Source organism: Heteronotia binoei, chromosome 7 (genome assembly GCF_032191835.1).
Source record: "Heteronotia binoei isolate CCM8104 ecotype False Entrance Well chromosome 7, APGP_CSIRO_Hbin_v1, whole genome shotgun sequence".
NCBI lineage: Eukaryota > Metazoa > Chordata > Lepidosauria > Squamata > Gekkonidae > Heteronotia > Heteronotia binoei.
The window spans coordinates 66180393-66199260 of NC_083229.1; the positions used below are offsets into that span (position 1 = coordinate 66180393).

An 18868-nucleotide genomic window follows, 5' to 3' on the forward strand; every position below is an offset into this window, starting at 1 on the left:
ACATACGTGAGAAAAGATTTGCGGTCTATAAAAGTAACACCTTTGTATACTGTGTTTTGGCTTTATAAAAATATTGACATAATCCATGAGTTATTCCACTTTGCACCAGGTATTTTTCCTAAAAAAAATACTATCAAATTTTGATTTGCACCTTTAATGCAACTGAAAGCACCTTTCAAGGGATACTTTTAACATAAGGAAAGATACAATTAGCTTGACTAAGGGAGTTATTTCATACCCAGATGTTTGCAAGCAAAATCAAACTTGTACACCTACGTTTTGATAGCTAAAGGAACAGAGTGTGGCCAGTTCAAGAAAATCTTGCACAGAGTTTGGTTTCATTGTATGTTACCTTAGATATTTACAGACAAATGGTTGATTTTTGCCTTCAGCAGGACCAAACAGTATTGCCTGTAAAGGTGGAAAGTACAGTTGTTCTTCCCAGCGTCTTGCTTCTTTAGGACTTGCATCACCCATTCTCTGTCCCTCCAACAACAATCCTGCAATTACACAATGTTTGGCACTAGAAGGGTATGACATATTGTGGTCACATCTTCTGCATACATTCACACATAGAGCTATGCACCCCAGGTCCTGAAAAAGATATAGATCACAAGGCTATTCATCTCCTGATACCATTCAGAACATAGACCTTGAAAGGTTCAGAATATGGAACCCACACTTGCCTTGTTATTTTTGTCCTCTTTTTTTGCAACTGAAAATTTAATCATGATTATCATTTAATTTACAATGCTAGAGCTTCTAGTTCTTGCTTTATGCTAGGAGGGGGTGGTTATCTGCATAGAATTTCTGTAGAAAACACTTAAAACCCTGAAATTGTACTTACAATATTATCTTTTGTTTAAAAATGAACAGCTCTTTTGATTATAATACTCATAACTGTCTCACTTTGAACTTAATTAGGATTAACAAAAAATTTTTTGCAAATGTTTTGTGATTTATCTAGATGATTTACCAAAATGAGAGGACTATAACTTCATAATTTCCTTTGTATAAACAAGAGTTCACATAACAGTAACATTGCCTTTAACAAAATAAGCTATATTTGACAAGTAATTCCCCTCCAAACTGTTTCTTCTTTTTTAAATGACTGTGCAAACATCAATAATTCAATTTCTCTATTTTTTTTTAAAAAAAAATTGCACAAATTGGCATGTTGATGTCACTCATTCAAACCTTCCTGTTTTAAGTACTGTGCATTGCACTTTGAAAGTAATTAGAAGTCATTGGATTATCAGTCAAAATAACTAATTCTTTGAGGCTATTGACTACTGCTGCTTTATAAGTATATCGCAGACAGACTGCAAACAGTGGATCAAATGATAATCATGATGGTACCCAACCTAAGGACAGTAGTAGAGCTTGCTGTTCTGTTGCTGAATGCAGTCAAGTTATTGCCACGGCATACTATTACCACTTTATTTGGATTTGTATCACAGCACTGCTGTTGTTCTTCCAAAATTGTGTTTATAGTGTTGTCTCATATTCCAAGCGCTCCTGTATAAGGGCATCATCTTTATATTGTAGCCGTGGAGGAGTAGGAGAACATTCAAAAGCTAAAATGGCCTTTCTTAGGCTCCTGTCCAATACATGTCTTTCCCAAGCTGGATACCTGTTCCTGAACAGATCAATTTTAATGACAGATTCTTCAATCCTTGGTGGTCTGGATGAAGGAGTAGAAGGGGCAGTAGGTCTCACCTGAAACACAGGCACGCACCCATCTCTCTCTGCAAATTTCTGATCCCGATCACTTGTGACACTTCTGTTATTAGAAATAGACCTTAATGTACTTGATGCTACTTCTGGAGGAAGTGTAAAGGCAGCTACAGAATCCTCACAAGCACAGCTTGGTGACTGCCCAAACCTTGGTCCATTTGGATGAAAGAAGGCATAGTACATCAGCATAAAAACAATGCCTGTTAAAAAGCTGCTGAATACTACACATAGGGCTGGGATGGCAAATGCATCAGAAATCAGAGGAGCCTTGTAGAGGTACCAAAGAGCACTCAAGGCAGTATTTTCCAAAAGGATCACAAAATAGTAAATGAAAAGCCTACAGCGTGTCCTTCCCTCCTTGACGTTGAACCAACTAAAGATATAGATTATCCCAACAACCATATCAAAGACAATCTCTTCCCATTTAGTGATGCAGAATTCCGTCTCACAATGGACAATCCAGAATGTCATGATACACCAATGGAGGACAATAAAGATCCCAAAGTACAGTTGGAAAACAGAGGCAAAAAGAGCAAAAGTAATCACTCTGGCTGCAATTGTGAAGAAGTGCCAGCAAAACTGGATTATTACAGCCATGTAACTGATAGGTTTCTTGTCATCACGGGAATCACGAAGAGCTTTTTGGTATGAAGCCAAAGCCCATGCCAAAGACACAAGAGATGCTGCAGCTGTAAGGCCTAGAAGGAAGGAAGAAAAGAAACAGTTATATGGTCAGTAAAGAATACACACATTGTACAGTTTTTATAAATGAGACTCCATTAAGCAGGATTAAGCCTTTGTCTTTTAACCTTATTATGCAACTAGAATATGACAACACAATCACTGGTAGCAGGCTTAATAGCAGTCTATCAGCTGTGGCTATTTTCCCTATTGCCCTTTCAAATTGCAAGAACTTCAGTGCACTCATGCACTGCCTACCCCATGATGGTAAACAGATATAATTATATATGAACAAGACACAGTTATCCATATTACAGCATTCAATTGTGTAGCAGTTTTATGTTTTAAATTAATTAAAATGAATTTTAAAATGCATGACTTGCAAAAACAAATGTTAACATCCACCCCTGACTCCCAATGGACAATCCAGAATGTCATGATGTGCCAAATAAAAAAGATACAAGATTATATTGCATTTCTCTTCTTATTCAACCTCAACCAAATAAAAATTAAACCATTTTATTTCTCAGAACAGCAGGTACATCGAAGAACACTGCAGGTTAATTAATCTTGACTGAGATAGCATTTTTTTTCATTTGTGACATATCTTCCTTCCTTAACACTATCCTTTGAACACTGATGGAACTGAAATTGCATTTACTTCCTATCTATCTATACATAAAAGCAAGTGTCCTGACTGACTCATCAACACCCAGCCCAAACCCCTGAGACCTAGAATCCCAAAATTCAGGGAGTGCATTCCTTTCATGATGTAAGCACCCACTAAGAATGGGTTTTCAGAAATTCCATACCTAAGTGGGTGAAAAGGGGTAAAATGTGTTTTTGCATAGGGGTAATGCTGTGCTGTGTGCCCGGAAGGCTCCTGCTTGCTTGCACACCCCTCTCTCTGATTGGTCAGCTGTGGAGCTCTGTGTTCTTAGGTAAAAATCAGTTAACAGAGATTGCAAACTGTTGAACTGGTGTTCTGACTGGCACATCAATGCCCAGCCCAAACTCCTGGATCTGTGTAATAACAGTGCTTCTGCTGCTACTGCTGCTGGGAAGGACATAGGATTGCCAATGCCAACATGGAGTTGGCACATTTGAGGGGTGGAGCCTGGAGAGGGTGGGGTTTGAGGAGGGGTGGGACCTTAGATACAATGCCATAGACTCCATCCTGCAAACAAGTCAATTCCTCCTGGGGAACCATTGTTGCCGCTCTCTAGGTGAGGCTGGAGATCACTCAGAAATCAGCTCCCCTGGAGAAAATGATTTATTTGAAGGCCGGACTCTGTGTCATTATACCCTGTTGAGGTTGCTTCCCTCCTGCTTTGGTCCCCACACTGATTTCAGACCACTCACAAACTTTCAGCCTAGCCTACCTCACAAGGATGTGCAGACCAAAAAAGGAAGTCAGTTCTAAACCAGAGTAGGCATTATTCATAACAGTCGGTATGGTGATTGAGTTTATAAATCTTCCAAAAACAAAACACACTTCCTACCTAAACAAACAAACTGTTTTAAAGGTAGTTAAAAGCTGCAGTAAAGCACAGGTTTCAGGCTACTCTGAAATATTTCCATGCAGCTAGTACAGCAAGAAGAAGGAGAAGGAGGAGGAATTAAATTTATACTCTGTCCTTCACTTGGAGTCTCCTTCCCTTCCTCTTCCCACAACAGACATCCTTGTGAGGTAGGTGTGGCTGAGAGAGTTCTTCAAGAACTGCTCTTGAAGAGAACAGCTCTGAGAGAACTGTGATTGATCTAAAGCCCCCAGCTGCTGTATGTGGAGAAGTGGGGGAATCAAACCTGGTTCTCCAGATTAGAGTCCACTTTTCTTAACCACTACACCAAACTGGCTCTCAAAGAAGTCATTTGGGACATCTGTTTAAAACTCTAGAGCCTCAGCTTGGCTTGGGATTGCAGTACAGGGGAAGGATGTGGGCTGTTGCTTTCACTCCTAGCTCCCTGATATGCTTCAGGGGGAGTGGGGGGGGGGAGCCAGTGTACATGCATATTCATTATTGGGGGTGGGTGTCCTCCTGGCTACAGTAGGAACAGGAGGTTTCCTGGAGTCTGGCAGCACTTTAAATGTGAACATAATTTTACTCCAGTATCAGTTTTCTAGTACAGATTTTTTTTTTTTACCTTGGAAGGGTTAAGTTCTTTACTTTGCATTCACTGATTGTCTTTTGAATCAGATATTCTCTGGGAGGGACGGTGGCTCAGTGGTAGAGCATCTGCTTGGGAAGCAGAAGGTCCCAGGTTCAATCCCCGGCATCTCCAAAAAAGAGTCCAGGCAAATAGGTGTGAAAAACCTCAGCTTGAGACCCTGGAGAGCCGCTGCCAGTCTGAGAAGACAATACTGACTTTGATGGACCCAGGGTCTGATTCAGTATAAGGCAGCTTCATATGTTCATATGTTCATTTGTATTATCTCTGATCTAAAAATGGATGAACTGACAAAATACCTGCTAAATGCTTAATTCTTTAATTTATGGTTGCCTACTCTGGACTGGGAAATAACTGTAGACACTGGGGAACTGATCTCAATCTAGGGTTGCCAAGCAGAGGGCTCCTGAGGCACTTCTGGGTGACCAGAAGTGACATTGCATGACTTCCAATAAAACCAGAAGTGCCATCCCTGCTGTGATAATGTTACCCAGAAGTGGCATCATCATGTCAGAGGTGTTGGGGGCTGATGTTCTGGGTTTTGGACAAAACTCCATGGTGAATTTGGCCCCAGGTCTAGACTTTTTGCCCCAAAACCAGTCCATTGCCCCTGATGTGATGTCACTTGCGGGTGATATCATGTTGGGGATGGTGCTTCCGGTTTTACTGGAAGCCACCCAAAAACATTGGTTGAGGGTGGGATTTCCCCTGTTGGCCAGCAATGGGCAAGAGTCCACCAAAGTGGGGTTTTCCCCACCCCTAGCAGGGGACAAAGAGCCCTATCTCAGTCATCTGGAGACAACTATAATAGTGGAACATCTCCAAGTGCCATCTGGAAGCTGGCAACCCTACTTTAATTACATGCATCCATGTGTGTTATAAATGGTGGTAAATGTGTGAACTGCAATACTTTCATATGTTTGACCAAAAACAGTCTTGCTCAGTCCTCAAAGAATTATCTGATCCCATACTACATATATAAGGCTGGAAGGTAGGGTTGCTAACACTGAGTTAAGAAATTCCAGGAGCTTTGTTGGGTGGGACCAGGAGAGGGCAGAGTTTAGAGAGGGGAGGGACCTGAATGGGCTATAATGCCATAGTATTTTTAGTGGACCATAACTGTGATAGTGGTGCTCATCTCAACATGCCACCCTGCAAACAGGTAATATCACCAACTGCCCATTCACATGCATTCAACTGAATTGAATAGCAAAAGTAAAGATAGAACAATGCAGTAGGGATGAAGAACTGGTGGGGGGGGGGGGGGAAGGAAGCAAACAAAAAACTATGTAAGGCATTAAAACAGCCAGTATAGACAAAAAACTGTCTAAGACAACAAAACTGGTTTAATATGCCATACTGAGGAAAGGGTTACAACAGTGAACTGCAGTAAAAAGGGGCTGGTATGCAGGTCCGGTGCATGGGGTTCTGCCACCTGAGGCAGAACCCCAACGTGCACCCACCCCCAGTTCATTTTTTGTGCATGCACTTTGCGTGCGGGTGGCCTGATGTCATCCAGAGGTGATGTCATCATGCTGGCACTCCATGCATCCCCCCCACCCCCCGCAGTGCTTGCTGAGTTCCGTAAGCCCTGCAGACAAGGAGTGCTGTTTTTTCTTGTCTTTAAGGGGTCAGGAAAATTTCCACAACCCCTTAAAGTCAGGAAAAAACTGTCAGGTCAGAAAGTGCTGCAGACGGGCTCGGGGACAGCACAAGAGGGAAGGGGGTGCCCGCCCCCCAACCCATGCTGGGAGCTGGTGCCTACTCCCATGTGCCAGGCCTGCTGATATGTACCTTAAACATTACAATCAAGTATATCTAATTCTCAACATGGCCCCATCCAGGGCTTTGTTTGTAGAAAAAGCCCAGCAGGAACTCATGTGCATATTAGGCCACACACCCTGATACCAAGCCAGCCGGAACTGCATTGCTGTGAATTCTTGTTCAAAGAAAGCCCTGGCCCCATCTGTTAATACTTAAATCCAGAGATTGGGAGCTGTAGCTCCCAAAGGAAAATTTTTACGGCTCTCTGGCTTATGAGGAAGCTCAGATATATTTCAGAATCCTCTAAAAAAAGAAGTTAGAGCTTGCATTACCAAGAGCTTCCCAGAGCAATCCCAGAGCTTGCATTAACAAACTCTGAAAAGCTTCTCAACCTTCAACAAGAAATTATCTAGGGAATTTATTGTTTTATCTTCTTTTAAGTCTGTTGCCTTTATTTCCGTAATAGTTTAAACTGAGAAGGGGTGTGTGTGGGGGAGAGCTTCTCACAGTATGAAATATATTTGCCTTATGAAAGTGCATTCTACACTGAGGCTCTGGAGAACAATATATTCTTGATTAGAAAGCAAGGGGTTTCTTTTATTTAGTGCTGCTGCTCATCACTGGCAACCCAATACAATTCAAGATGGAAAAGGGAACCCATCAATAGCATGAACCCTGACTTAGGGCGTTTTCATAGCTATGTATGTCTTCTCATGCATCTAAAAGACCACTCCTAAGGAGGTTTATTCAGAATCCTATAGAGGTCTATTCAGTGGGATTTAGTCCCAGGAGAGTATTCTTAGGGTGGCAGTGCAGAAGTCTGAGGTGCTACTATGGCTTTTCATATGGCAACATTTCTGGAGAAGTACAGCAAAGAGTAACATTTGCAGCAAATGTAAGAAGTACAGCTGATTATATTTTACGAACTCATTTAAACAAAATCTGCCCTACATATGTCCTGTGAAAGTACCTTTATATTTTCTGTGCAATTTCTTAATCTTAGGCAAATTCTGAAGCCTGGACAGATCTTCTTGAAAAGTCTGTTAGTCTGTGTTCAATATAATCCCTAATTAGTCTGTGTTCAGTATAACCCTAATCAAAAATTTTGTCAATTTCTATGTCCAATGTGTAGCCAGGATTAACTGCGATTGCTCCAAAGTAAGCATGAATAAGACTACTGACTGTGTCACAGGAGGGCTGCTGCTCAGAAGACAGCAACAGCACTTGAATTTTAAAACCTGTTTCTTGTGCACCCAGTGATCCAGAAAGAAAAAAACATACAGGCAAGCCTTAAGGATACTGAAAATGGATAACATTACTAGCACTCAAGCAATACTGGAGATCACAAAATTATCTAACTTACCATGTTTTGCTTTTCAGTTCAAGGTCAAGCACTCTTTTGGTGTCCTGTGTCCCAATACCAACCATGAAGAGGCAAGCCTTCCTAATTTCTTAATTTATTTCTTAATTTCTTGATATATACTCCCCTGTTGCCTTATTTTACCTCTTTGAGAGTTATCAAGTGACTTGACAGTGAAAAAGCACAAATAGTTTGCCAATTCACCCACTTTACAGAAGAAAGCTGCTGCCGCCTACACAGCATTTTGGAATCAATCCATCAAAGAGAGAAGGAAGAGTCTGAACAGTTTTCTGAGAATCCACAAGCAGCTGCTTGCTGCTTTCATGGCAGCCAGCTGTCTCTTACAACCTGATGCCATTCAGTGGCAACACATGTAATTGGATATTTTCCAGGGACAGCCAAAAACTGACCAATCAGATTACTAACCCAAAACCAAGGATGCAAAAATACTGTTCAGAAATGCTACTGTTCAGGTGGAAAGCAGTATTGCTAGCAGATGTACTCAGGAAACAGGTTAGATCAAAGCCATCAGGTAAAAGTTAGAGCTTATTTACTACAGGCAGATCAATAGCAGAAATCAATGGGTCAATAGACTGTTTTCTTAAGTAGTTATACCTTTGGCAAACAAAAAACACATGTTCTACAGTTTCAATAGCGCCAGATCCACAACCACATAATCTCTCAGAATAGGGCTTTCTCATGTAGCACCCACTAAGAACAGCAGTAGGGAGCACATTAAACCTGGCTAAAAGGAAGGCTCTGCTGTAGACTGGCATGGTCAGAAAATCTACATAGGGACAATAGGACTTGAAATATGTAAAACCAAAGAAGGCAGGAGAGCACACGCGAACGGCACAGGTAATAGTACTATTTAAGTCCCACTGAAACAGTCTTTTTTTCATCAGGGATCTAGCTTTGGAACAAGACAAAGACAACAAAAAGCATTATCCAATCCCAAGGTCTGAAGTTTAGAATCTACAAATTCAGACCAAGGGTTAACAAATGAGTCACTTTGTAGTACAGATAAGAGACTGTCTTCAGCGAGGGCCAGAAGAGATTTTAACCGGGATCCAAAGATTGCAGCCCATGCTTTAGCTTCCAAGGATCAAATCTCCAGCTCAGCTCAAAGTTTTCCACTTTTTTTTTTGCATTTCCAAAACTACTTTCAAGTGCAATACACCTTGTGAGAAAACAAGAAGTTCACCCCAACAAAATATGGACATTTTAAACAAAGCAAATGTGAATGCTTTTCAAAAGTTCTCAGAATCCTTTGCTCAAACTTCTTATAATTTTAAATAATATATACCCTTTCCTTTACCTAAAGGCATACGAAATTTCCCCAGGAATCCAATTAGGTCTGAGTATGTGTCAACAATAGCAACTGATTGGCTGTCTACTGTGCTGATGAATGAGGAATGCAGCTGACTGCACAGATGCAAAAGCAGCACAAGCACAAAATGCACTTCATTTAATCTGTGAATTTATCAGCAATTAAATGCTATGGGGGATCCACTCAAGAGATGTGGACAAGAATTACCAACAGGGAACTTTGTATGTAATCTGCTGAAGGGGACCTCTGAATAATTAATGAATAACCCTATGATAATGACTAAAAGCATGCTTCTGCCTTTAGAACTAGGATGTCTGATGCAACTCTTCGTTAGAAGCACAGACAGCCCCAAGTGGGTGTGAATTCAAGGTTTTATATTAGATAAAACATTGAGGCCTCTGGATGTGTATTAAATAACAAAGGGGCCTCAGAGAAGCTTCTTGCTGGAGCTGATAAAGCATGGAGACAGGAGGAATGGAAAAGTACTAGAAAGAGTTACAAGGGGGTGGGGAATAGGGATGCGCAAAAAAAATTGGAATTACATGGATTCGGAAGTATACGGGGGAAAAAAATTCAGATTCCCCATATACTACTGAATACTGTATTCGGAATAGCCGCATATACGGTAATGCACGGCTATTTCCGAATATACGGCCCTATTATACCCTATGGGCCATTGAAATCAATGGCAAACAGGGTATAATTGCAGCCGCCTGGAGGGGAGGGGGTTTGAGGGAGAGCCCCCAAATTTGCAGGGGACCTGCAGGGGACTCTCCCCTCCAATCCCCCCAAGTCCCAAAAAGATTGGGCCAGGGGATCCCATTCCAGGGGCACCCAAATAGGGTGCCCCTATTCCATCATTATACCCTATGGGCCATTGAAATCAATGGCAACATAGGGCATAATTAGAGGCTACTGGGGGGGGAGGGGGTTTGAGGGAGAGCCCCCAAATTTTCAGGGAACCTGCAGGGGACTCTCCCCTCCAACCCCCCCAAGTCCCAAAAAGATTGGGCCAGGGGGTCCCTGTCTTTGGGCTCCCCAAAAGGCCCATTGCTAACAATGATGGGGAAAGCCCAATTAGCCACTTCCTCACTGTAATTGTCGTGGGAAAAGTGGCTCTGGGGAGCAGGGGGTTTTGAGGAGAGCCCCCCAAACTGCTGTGCAGCTTCAGGGCACTGTCCCAAACAAAACCCACAAGGCCAAAAAAAATTGGACCAAGGGGTCCAATTCCTGGGGCACCCAAAGCCAAACCTAACCACATCAGAGAATCTCTATAGGACCCAAATGCACTACATCCCTCTATCTACTCTATGAACCCTGCAGGCCTGGAAGCAATATAAACCCAGTTGCCAACGTCACTGCCACACAAAACACAATCTGCTCAAGGTCTGCTCTGCAGACCTGGCTGCAGCAAACCCAGATGCCAGCTCTCCAGCCCTGCCCCAAACAACACGGGGAGAGCTGGCCAACCACAACAAACCTGCTGGTTCTGGGTCTCTCACCCAGGTGCCAGCTTCCCTGCCACAGAACACACAATGTACTCTATAAAAACAAGAAAGTGACCCAGCCCACACACACCCTCGCCAACCCCCACACCAACCAGAGGTAATTTAAAAAAACCAAAACAAAACTAGCAGAATCACAAAAGGCCAAGTGTTAAAAAAGTGGCCTTTTCACCAACAAGAAAGCTCAGTCCAAATCAGTCAACAACACCCCCCCCCCCAATAACCTGAAGAGAAAAGTAACACAGCAGCAACACAACACAGCAGCAACAAATCAAACACTGAAACAGTAAAAAACTCAACTTTTAACAATACAGGAACTTCCCCCCCCAAAAAAAAACCCCTTCACCCTAACCCCAAGAAATCCAAGCCACCCAAATCAGGAGAAGTAAAAGGACACTGCACTTTTAAAAGTCCTCTCACTAAATTAAGATATGGGCAAATTAGCAAACCCCCACCCCACCCCAGGCCCCCACCCCCAGCAGAACCTAACCCCAACCCCAAATAGGCTACCCTACCCACCCAGTACTCACCCACCCAAATCTGGACAAGTAAAGCGACTCTAGTCCTTTTACCAACAAAAACTAAAACAAGAACCCCAAAACTGTCTTACCTTGTCTTCTCTGAGTCCAGGGAAGTAAGGCTGAGTGAGAGAGCAGCAGGCAGCAGCAGGCTGAAGCCAAGGGCCAGCCACCAGCAGCAGCACAATCTCTCTCACACACACCAAGCCACACACCAACACAGCAATGGAGGAGTCCAGCAGGAAGACTCCTTAAGCAAGAGATCAAAATAACAACAATGTAGCTGATGGCTGGGCCATCAGCTACACAAAAGCCCTGCAAAGCATGCATTTGCAATGCATTTTGCAAATGCATGCTTTGGATTGGCTGCTGGGGCTCCTCTTCCCCCTCCCCCCCTCCCTAATCCCAGGGAGGCTATGGAAGAGGCGGGAAGAGGCCCCTAAAGGCGGGAAAGCAGCTCCTTTGAGGCTGCAGAAGCCATTCCCGCCTTTTGCTTTGACAGCTGTATACTTCCGAATAGCTATTCGGAAGCATACGGCGAGCCGTATTTGGCTGCCGCATAATAGGCGGCAATGGGAATCGGCTACAGCTGATTCCGAATACAGCCGAATCAGTGGTGATTCGGCTGTATATACGGCTCGGCCGAACCGAATGCACATCCCTAGTGGGGAATATTGAATCAGATAAGCCTGTGTGCCTGTGCTGTTGGGTGTCTGTGTGAATAAAACGGTCTGTATGTAGAATGATTTTAACTAAGTCATTTTGGGGGCCCATGGCCGACTAAGTTCTGCTCTTGGTACCAAAAGTAAACCTTGTTTCATACCAGTAATGTGTGCGGACCTCGTTATTTCTCTGCTTCATTTTGGTGCATTGGCCAATGGGAAATGAACGGGGTTAGGATATTTCCTTCCCCTTGTCTAGTTGTATAGCCATCTGCCTTCCACCCTCGTGGCGGGAAGACTGGACTAGGCACCATGGTCACATTTTTTATTGAGTCCGGCTCTCTCTGTCCCGGTGGGAGAAGGTGTCTGGTTTGCCAACCAAGATCCCACGCCTGGTTGAACTGACATGTGCAGGGAATTGGAAGATCTTCAGGATTGTGAGTATGAACTGTCTGGGAATTCTGATTACCTCTCTATAACAGCGCCTGCCTCACGGCCTCACCGGATCTCTTTATTTCAGTCTCTTCGGGGTATTTTACTTGTTTAATTGATGGGACCACAGCAGCTTTGTTTGTTCTTCCCACAAAATATAGGCTCTTGAGAACTTTAACATAAACCACAGATTTATTATAACACAAAGTTCTTAACTTGGGGATATGGGAGATATTTACATGGGCTAATACGTTGTTCAGTTGTTTCAGGCTTTACATTCACTTTTACTTTCTTGAGTCTTTCACAATTACACAGTTCACAGTTTCCCTTTAACTCACTCTCCACCTCTAGCCAAGGTCTGGCCTCTTGGGATTGATGTGTCTAGTCTCACCCCTCGACTGGAGTCTCTCTCTCAGCCCTTCTTGGTGTCTCAGACCCACATCCACTCCCTCATCCACCTCTCTAGATCTTCAGAGTAGTCCCTAGGTGTCTGTGACCGTTCAGGTCTTAACTGACTCACACACACACAGCCCTCTTGGCTGGTTTTGTCGAGCTTGCAGTGTCTGGAAGACTTCCCCGTCTCCGCCTCAAGCTCCTTCACAGGATCAGCTGTCCTCTCAGCCTCTCTGGCAGGCTTGAACTGATCCTCTCAGTCTCTGTCAGGCTCCAACACTGACAGACTTCTCTGACAGGCCTCCACTCTGTCAGACATCAACTTGACTGACCTCCTGCCTCAGCAGCTTCTCTCCTTCAACTCCTTTCCCTCCCTGAGAGCTCCGAGCACTTTGCCCCCACCCTCAGGTCACCTGACGCAGGCCCTGTGCGTCTTCAGTTTATGGTTAACCCATTGCTTTCCGTCACACTCTCCTTAGGAGAGAAGAAGAGTCTGATCACCCCTTAAGTACTGTGTATTTGGAGCTGAAGCACAGAAGCTAGGATCTGGAAGGATTTCTGTGGTGTGTGTGAAGGAGAGGAGACGAAGCCTCTAAGTGAGGGATTTTCTCTTGTGTAATTCCCAGTAGGGCAACCTCACTTGGTCATGAGAGAGAGGGAGTGAAAACCCCCAGGGCTCCCTGGCTGCCAGACCCCTTACTGGCAGCTCCTGTTTTCTGTTTTTCCTAGAAGTGTCTTGTCTAAACGTCTGGTGCCATGGGGAACTTAAAAGCCAGAATTCTGGGGAATGTCAGAAAATGGTAGTTCCACATGGGCAGGCAAGGCTCCTTTGTCCCTAAACCTCCCCTTCAAGAAAAATCTAACTTTTACATTTGAATATCTCTTAGAATAGAGAAACCTGGCTTTGTAAGGTAACAAAGACCTCTCTCCCCTTAACAGAATAAAGAAACAGAAAAGCAATGATTTGGACTAAAATTAGATGAGGCCAGTTCTCAAGGATGAGGCCTGGAGATCTCCTGGAATCACAGCACAAAGTTCCAAGCTGCAGACTCAGTTTTCTCTGCAGGGTAATGGAAGTTTGGTGTGAGTGAGAGCTCAGAGCCTGGTTCCCTTGGGATCTCATCTGTCTTTAGATTTCCATTCTAGATCTCTAGCAATCTGTCATGTCTGGATATGGCAACACCATTCAGGAAATAAAACTAAATGCAGAGAATGTGGCCTTGCCCAAAAGATCAGGTCTCTGTTAGTGTGACAAAGTCTGCTACCTGTCTGGCTGAGGTGGGTCAGCAGACTTGCCAACTGATAGTCCAACACAGGTCCAAAGTCTGGCATTTCTCCCAGAAACACCAGGAAGGTAGGTTGCCACCAGACTGGATAAATCCTTTAGTACAGAGGCCCCAGTCAAGTCTCTGCCTATTAGAAATACTCTAGAGCAGAGGTGGCCAATGGTAGCTCTCCAGATGTTTTTTGCCTACAAATCCCATCAGCCCTAGCCAGCATGGCCAATGGCTGGGGCTGTTGGGAGTTGTACGTAAAAAACATCTGGAGAGCTACCATTGGCCACCCCTGCTCTAGAGAAAACCAAGCCACACCACTGCACCAAGGGGTTCCCCAAGTCAGTTTTCATAAATTGGTAGTAGGCACTTCCAAAGGCTAGTGGGTAAGTTTGGCTCGGATGGCCATGAAAGCAAATAACCACACAAATAAACTTAAAGTTTATTTTACAAAATAGGCATGAAAGTATTGGTTTTAGTGATACTAAAACCATAGCCATACAAAATAACGTCGGTCAATATAACTAGTTAACTGGGTATAAATTCAGAGAGCTAGATATTATCATACAGAGTCCAAATGTCCAGATGGAATCCAAGGGTTTCCTCGAATGGAATCATGTCAGGAGGCTGTTCAGCATAATAGGCTCTAGTCTCAGTTAGGCTAGGCAAAGAAATGTACTCATTATGTTATTTTTATGCCTCCCAGACTCTCGTGGCGTAGCCAGCTATCCAGCTATCACAGCACTAAAATTCAGTTGGTGCATGAAGAACTTAGGTTCACCTATTTTAAAATGCAGCCAGGATGCAAATTAAACATACAATTTATTGCCATGATTGAGAGATTCAAAGAGTTGTACCCTTATTTTCACTTTTAAAATGCCAGAACCAATACCTCTGAGAAAGAGAGATTAAACTAGTTTTGTTAAATATTTACTGCTTCAGTTCTATAAATTTCAGGCTCAAGGAAAGGCCTCTGAGCATGTACAGAGAGTGCCTAAGATCAGCCTCAAATTGGAGCCTGGCCTAGGAAAGTTAAAGATTGCAAATATGTAGTCCTCCTGCCCTTCCCCCATTAGGGAAGGAATGCTAATCCTCTTCTCCTTACTCAATCTGAAATCTTTAACAGAACCAGAAAAGGCAAAAGGAATAATAATAATTATTTTTTTTAGAATGCAGTGCCCTGAGACATTAAGAAGGAAAGAAAATTTTCACCTCAAGTCTCTCCTCTTAAAGCACAAGCAACCAGGTGCCTTTAGAGAAAGAGACCCGTCTTCTTTTATAAATCAGATCCATAACTAGCCAGGGAAGAAGAAATTTGGTCATTTGAAAATCTTAACTATGTGACTAAGTTGATGGAAAACTCCAGGTATCACCTTTTTCACATGCAAATAAGGAAACACCCAGAGCTTGAATTTTCTCCTCTCATAATCAAAAAGAAAATCTTGTCTCTGATACAAAGCAAATCCAGTCTCCTTAAGAGAAGTAAATTGCCAACATCTTTGCAAAGAGTCAAAGTTTTCTCTTTTGCAAGTAACTTTTGTCCTAGCAACTTTCACTAGATATTGGCAAGGAAAACTTTTGCAGACCCTTTTTAGGAAAGAAAAGACACTTAGCCAAATTTAGTCTTAATAATAGAAATAAGAAGTGTAAAATCTGAACCACCAGGCAGATATCTCCACTCTTAGCCTCAGGACAGTTTACAGGCAGGGCCTTTTCTCTAGCAGAGAAAGATTAGCTTAAGTGGAACCACCAGGCAGATATCTCATCACCTTCCCCATCTTGTGTTTAAAAGCTGCTTAACCTGGAAAAAAACCCAACTGTATCCTGGAAAATTTATCAAGATCTCTTTCTATCTTTTGTTAAACCAATTTTCTCTCTCCCAGTCTTAGAGAGAGAAGGATCTTTTATATATATGCCCCATGGTGTCTAAGGGGGGAGGCACAATTGATATATTTTTCTGAATTCTCATCTTTTCCTGATTTTGGGTCTAAAGATACAAATTCAAACGTTTGAAATTTTGCAAGAATGTCTCCATAAACAAAATGAGTAGTTCTAGGTGACCACTCCCAGCCAGGAAGATGCCTGGAAGGAAAGATGTGCATATGTTGAAAGAAACAAGCCAGTTTGAAAGCTCCTTGGCTTGCTCAAAACACTACTGTGTTTTGCAAGGGTGCCAGTCTCTAGGTGAAACCTGGATATCACTTCCAAAAATATAATGGAATGCCCAGAATGCCCAGAACATTATAATGGAATGCCCAGAATATAATGGAATGCCCAGAATGCCCAGAACATTAAGGCCAATGCCTCTGGGAGAGAAAGTGTCCAAGAAAATGGACTGCATGCTTTGTAATCTTCAAATTTAATTCAAATATTCAGAAATATCCAGCCTGGAGCTGGCATCCCAAAGTTCCACTTACAGCTAATATTTCTCTGCTAGAGAAAAGGCCCTGCCTGTAAACTGTCCTGAGGCTAAGAGTTTTCCTAGATTAGAAGCTTTTCCTCTGATAATTTATTTTTTGCTTTACCTTTTGAGTCTGAAAATATTTTTCTAGTGGCTGTTATCAGTTTTTCTTGTACTTAGATTTTGTAGCTTTAATTTTAAGGGGAACACTTTTAAGATATTCAGCTTGTGATCTCCTTTGTTTTAAAGAAATGGTGCACCTAACAGATCTTTTGTTAAGTTTTAAGTGAGACAATGGGTTAAAAGTTTATATTTGCAATTTTGGGTTTATATGGAACATTTTTTTCTGCTAAAGCAATACAGTATCAAACCTTTTGAAAATTTTATTTCTCTTGTGATTTTTGTTAAGTACATCTCATACCAGAAGCATGTGGTATTCAAGTGTTACATCTAACACCGTTTTCTATCTTACTTTGAACTGCTTCCCAATTTTTCATTCATTAAAATCTGAAAATTCCTTTTGTTGTTGGTACTGAATTTTTATTTTCTGAAAAGAACAGTGTTTTAAAATTCTACCTCACAAATTTTGGTTTCTGCAAGACCTCTTTTCATTTGAAGTTATAGCATGTGTTACAGAAGAACATCTGTACCCTTCCTTGGGTAAAACTACCCTCTCACTGTGCATCTTCTCCCCTAAGTCTTGAGAAACTTTGTTTTACCAGGGATCCAGTTATTCTCAGTGTCATGTTTCCCATAGAAATACCCTTTCTAGATTTGTTGGTAATTCACAAGGCAGAATTCCTGAAAACTCTTGGTCTTCATTAGAAATCTGGGCTTTAGTAATGTTCTGCATTCCTCAAATGAATATCTTCATTTGCTCTCTTAATGTCATTTATAGTTATGTTCCATCTATGAACTGCGCATATCAATCTTCCTATTCAGCTATTTGGTGAGCCTCTTACCTGTGGAAAGAGATTATCTTATTTTATGTCTCCATCTATAGTATCTTGTTAGAGCTTGACCTTTTCTGAGTGTTTTGTTTAGAAAATCCTTTCTATCTTTCATGTTCTTACCATGGTAGGACTTCAGTTCTGCTTGATTTTGTGTTTCAATCCAGTCTCCAGTCCTGGCCAGGCTTGCTACTGGATAACACACTTCCATTTGCTTGTTTTAAGTTTCTGCCTCTCCATTATTTCAATCTTTTTTTTGTCAAGGTGTATTAATCAGAATTTGCTTTCCAGGATTGTTTTGTTATATATAAAGGAACCCGGATCTGCAATTCAAGTTTAGCGCATGCTCATTATTATAAAGTAGTTTTAAGAATTGCTGGTATGTCTGTTAAGAACTGTTTGTTTGAAGATTAACTATTATTTGCTTTTAGGATTTTGTTGTTAAAGTTCGTTGAAACCCACTCTCACACCTATGTGAGACCCACAGAACAAATTTTGGATGCGCCGGCACAGAGGAAAATGGGGTCAGTGGGACTTGAACACCCCACTGATTTCCAATGGTTTAAATTCTCTGATTCAGTTCTGTAATCATTTTGGGTCTGATCCCTCACATACATGTATGTTAAAGCTGGCATTGTTCTAGTGAGACCTCAGTTTTGTTTTGTGTGTTTGTGTTTGAAGTTTTTCTTATTTTTGACAATTTCATATATTCCAAAGCTATAGCAAAAGTTTTTTCTTCCCTTTTTGTGACCATTTTCATAATCCAGGGATAACCCCAACTCTGGTAATCTCTCCTTGGAGCTCCCAATTTTGTGCACAATTTCATGTTTCTTTTTTAAAGATTCAAATCTGTTGCAACAAAGTAAAAAGCCTCTCATGAACCTCTAAGTGCTCGCTTTATATATGGATGTGCACTAGCCTGAATCATGAGAAGTGATGCATAGGTTTATATTGTGGATTTGTGTTCTGCATAATGTATGATGTATGAAAACTGCCTTAATACTGGCAGGATAGAGACCTTGTCAAACTGAAACTCCATGTGAGGAGGAGGAAGTCTCCACTCCAAAGCAAGTGTGGTAATTTAGCTAATGTGTGCAACCCTATCTCCACAGGGTTAGACTCAAGTTATGGCAATTTGTGGACAGCCAAGGAAAACTTTAAAGGGGAACAGCACCTGTTATTGTTTTGTTTGTTATTTCTCTGCTTCACTGCTAGGATTGTATTTTAATTAGATAGGGACACCATGATAAAGATTTGTTAGACATGGGGGGATATTTTGGGATTATTTTAATTTACTTCCTACTTTTCTCAGCAAAGGGACCCCCAGAGCAGCACACAATAATAAAACAAAACACACAAAACAATTTAAATAAATTTTAAAAGAACTCGCTATATCTTGAGTTAGCTCAAAAAAGGCATGAGCCATGGCCAAACAGGGTTTTCACTCTTGCCCCTCAGCTTGCCACCTGTAGCCCAAGTCAAACTTTATATACCTAGAAACAGAAAGGGAAAACAAAAGTGCACCTCAGAGGTTACAGCTGGCAGTTAAGTTCCTCCTTCCATCCCTGCCTGAGCTTGTTCAAAAGATAAGGGCTGCACTTGATCTGTAGTGGGACCAGATTCCTAGTGCTTGACATTACTGAGGTCCCACAGCAGCTTTTAACCTTAGTTCTGAGACAACAATGACAGAAG

The 18868-nt window shown here is 42.1% G+C and overlaps 1 protein-coding gene across 1 annotated transcript in view; it reads right to left on the bottom strand.

Annotated features, from left to right (window-relative positions):
* Positions 1-1043: 1043 nt before the first annotated feature.
* XKR4 (XK related 4) overlaps positions 1044-18868 on the bottom strand; it is a 264972-nt gene continuing 247147 nt past the window's right edge. The window contains exon 3 of the mRNA XM_060243789.1: positions 1044-2435. Coding sequence (XP_060099772.1) covers positions 1489-2435 — 947 coding nt within the window. The 3' untranslated portion in view covers positions 1044-1488. The remainder of the gene's footprint in view (positions 2436-18868) is intronic.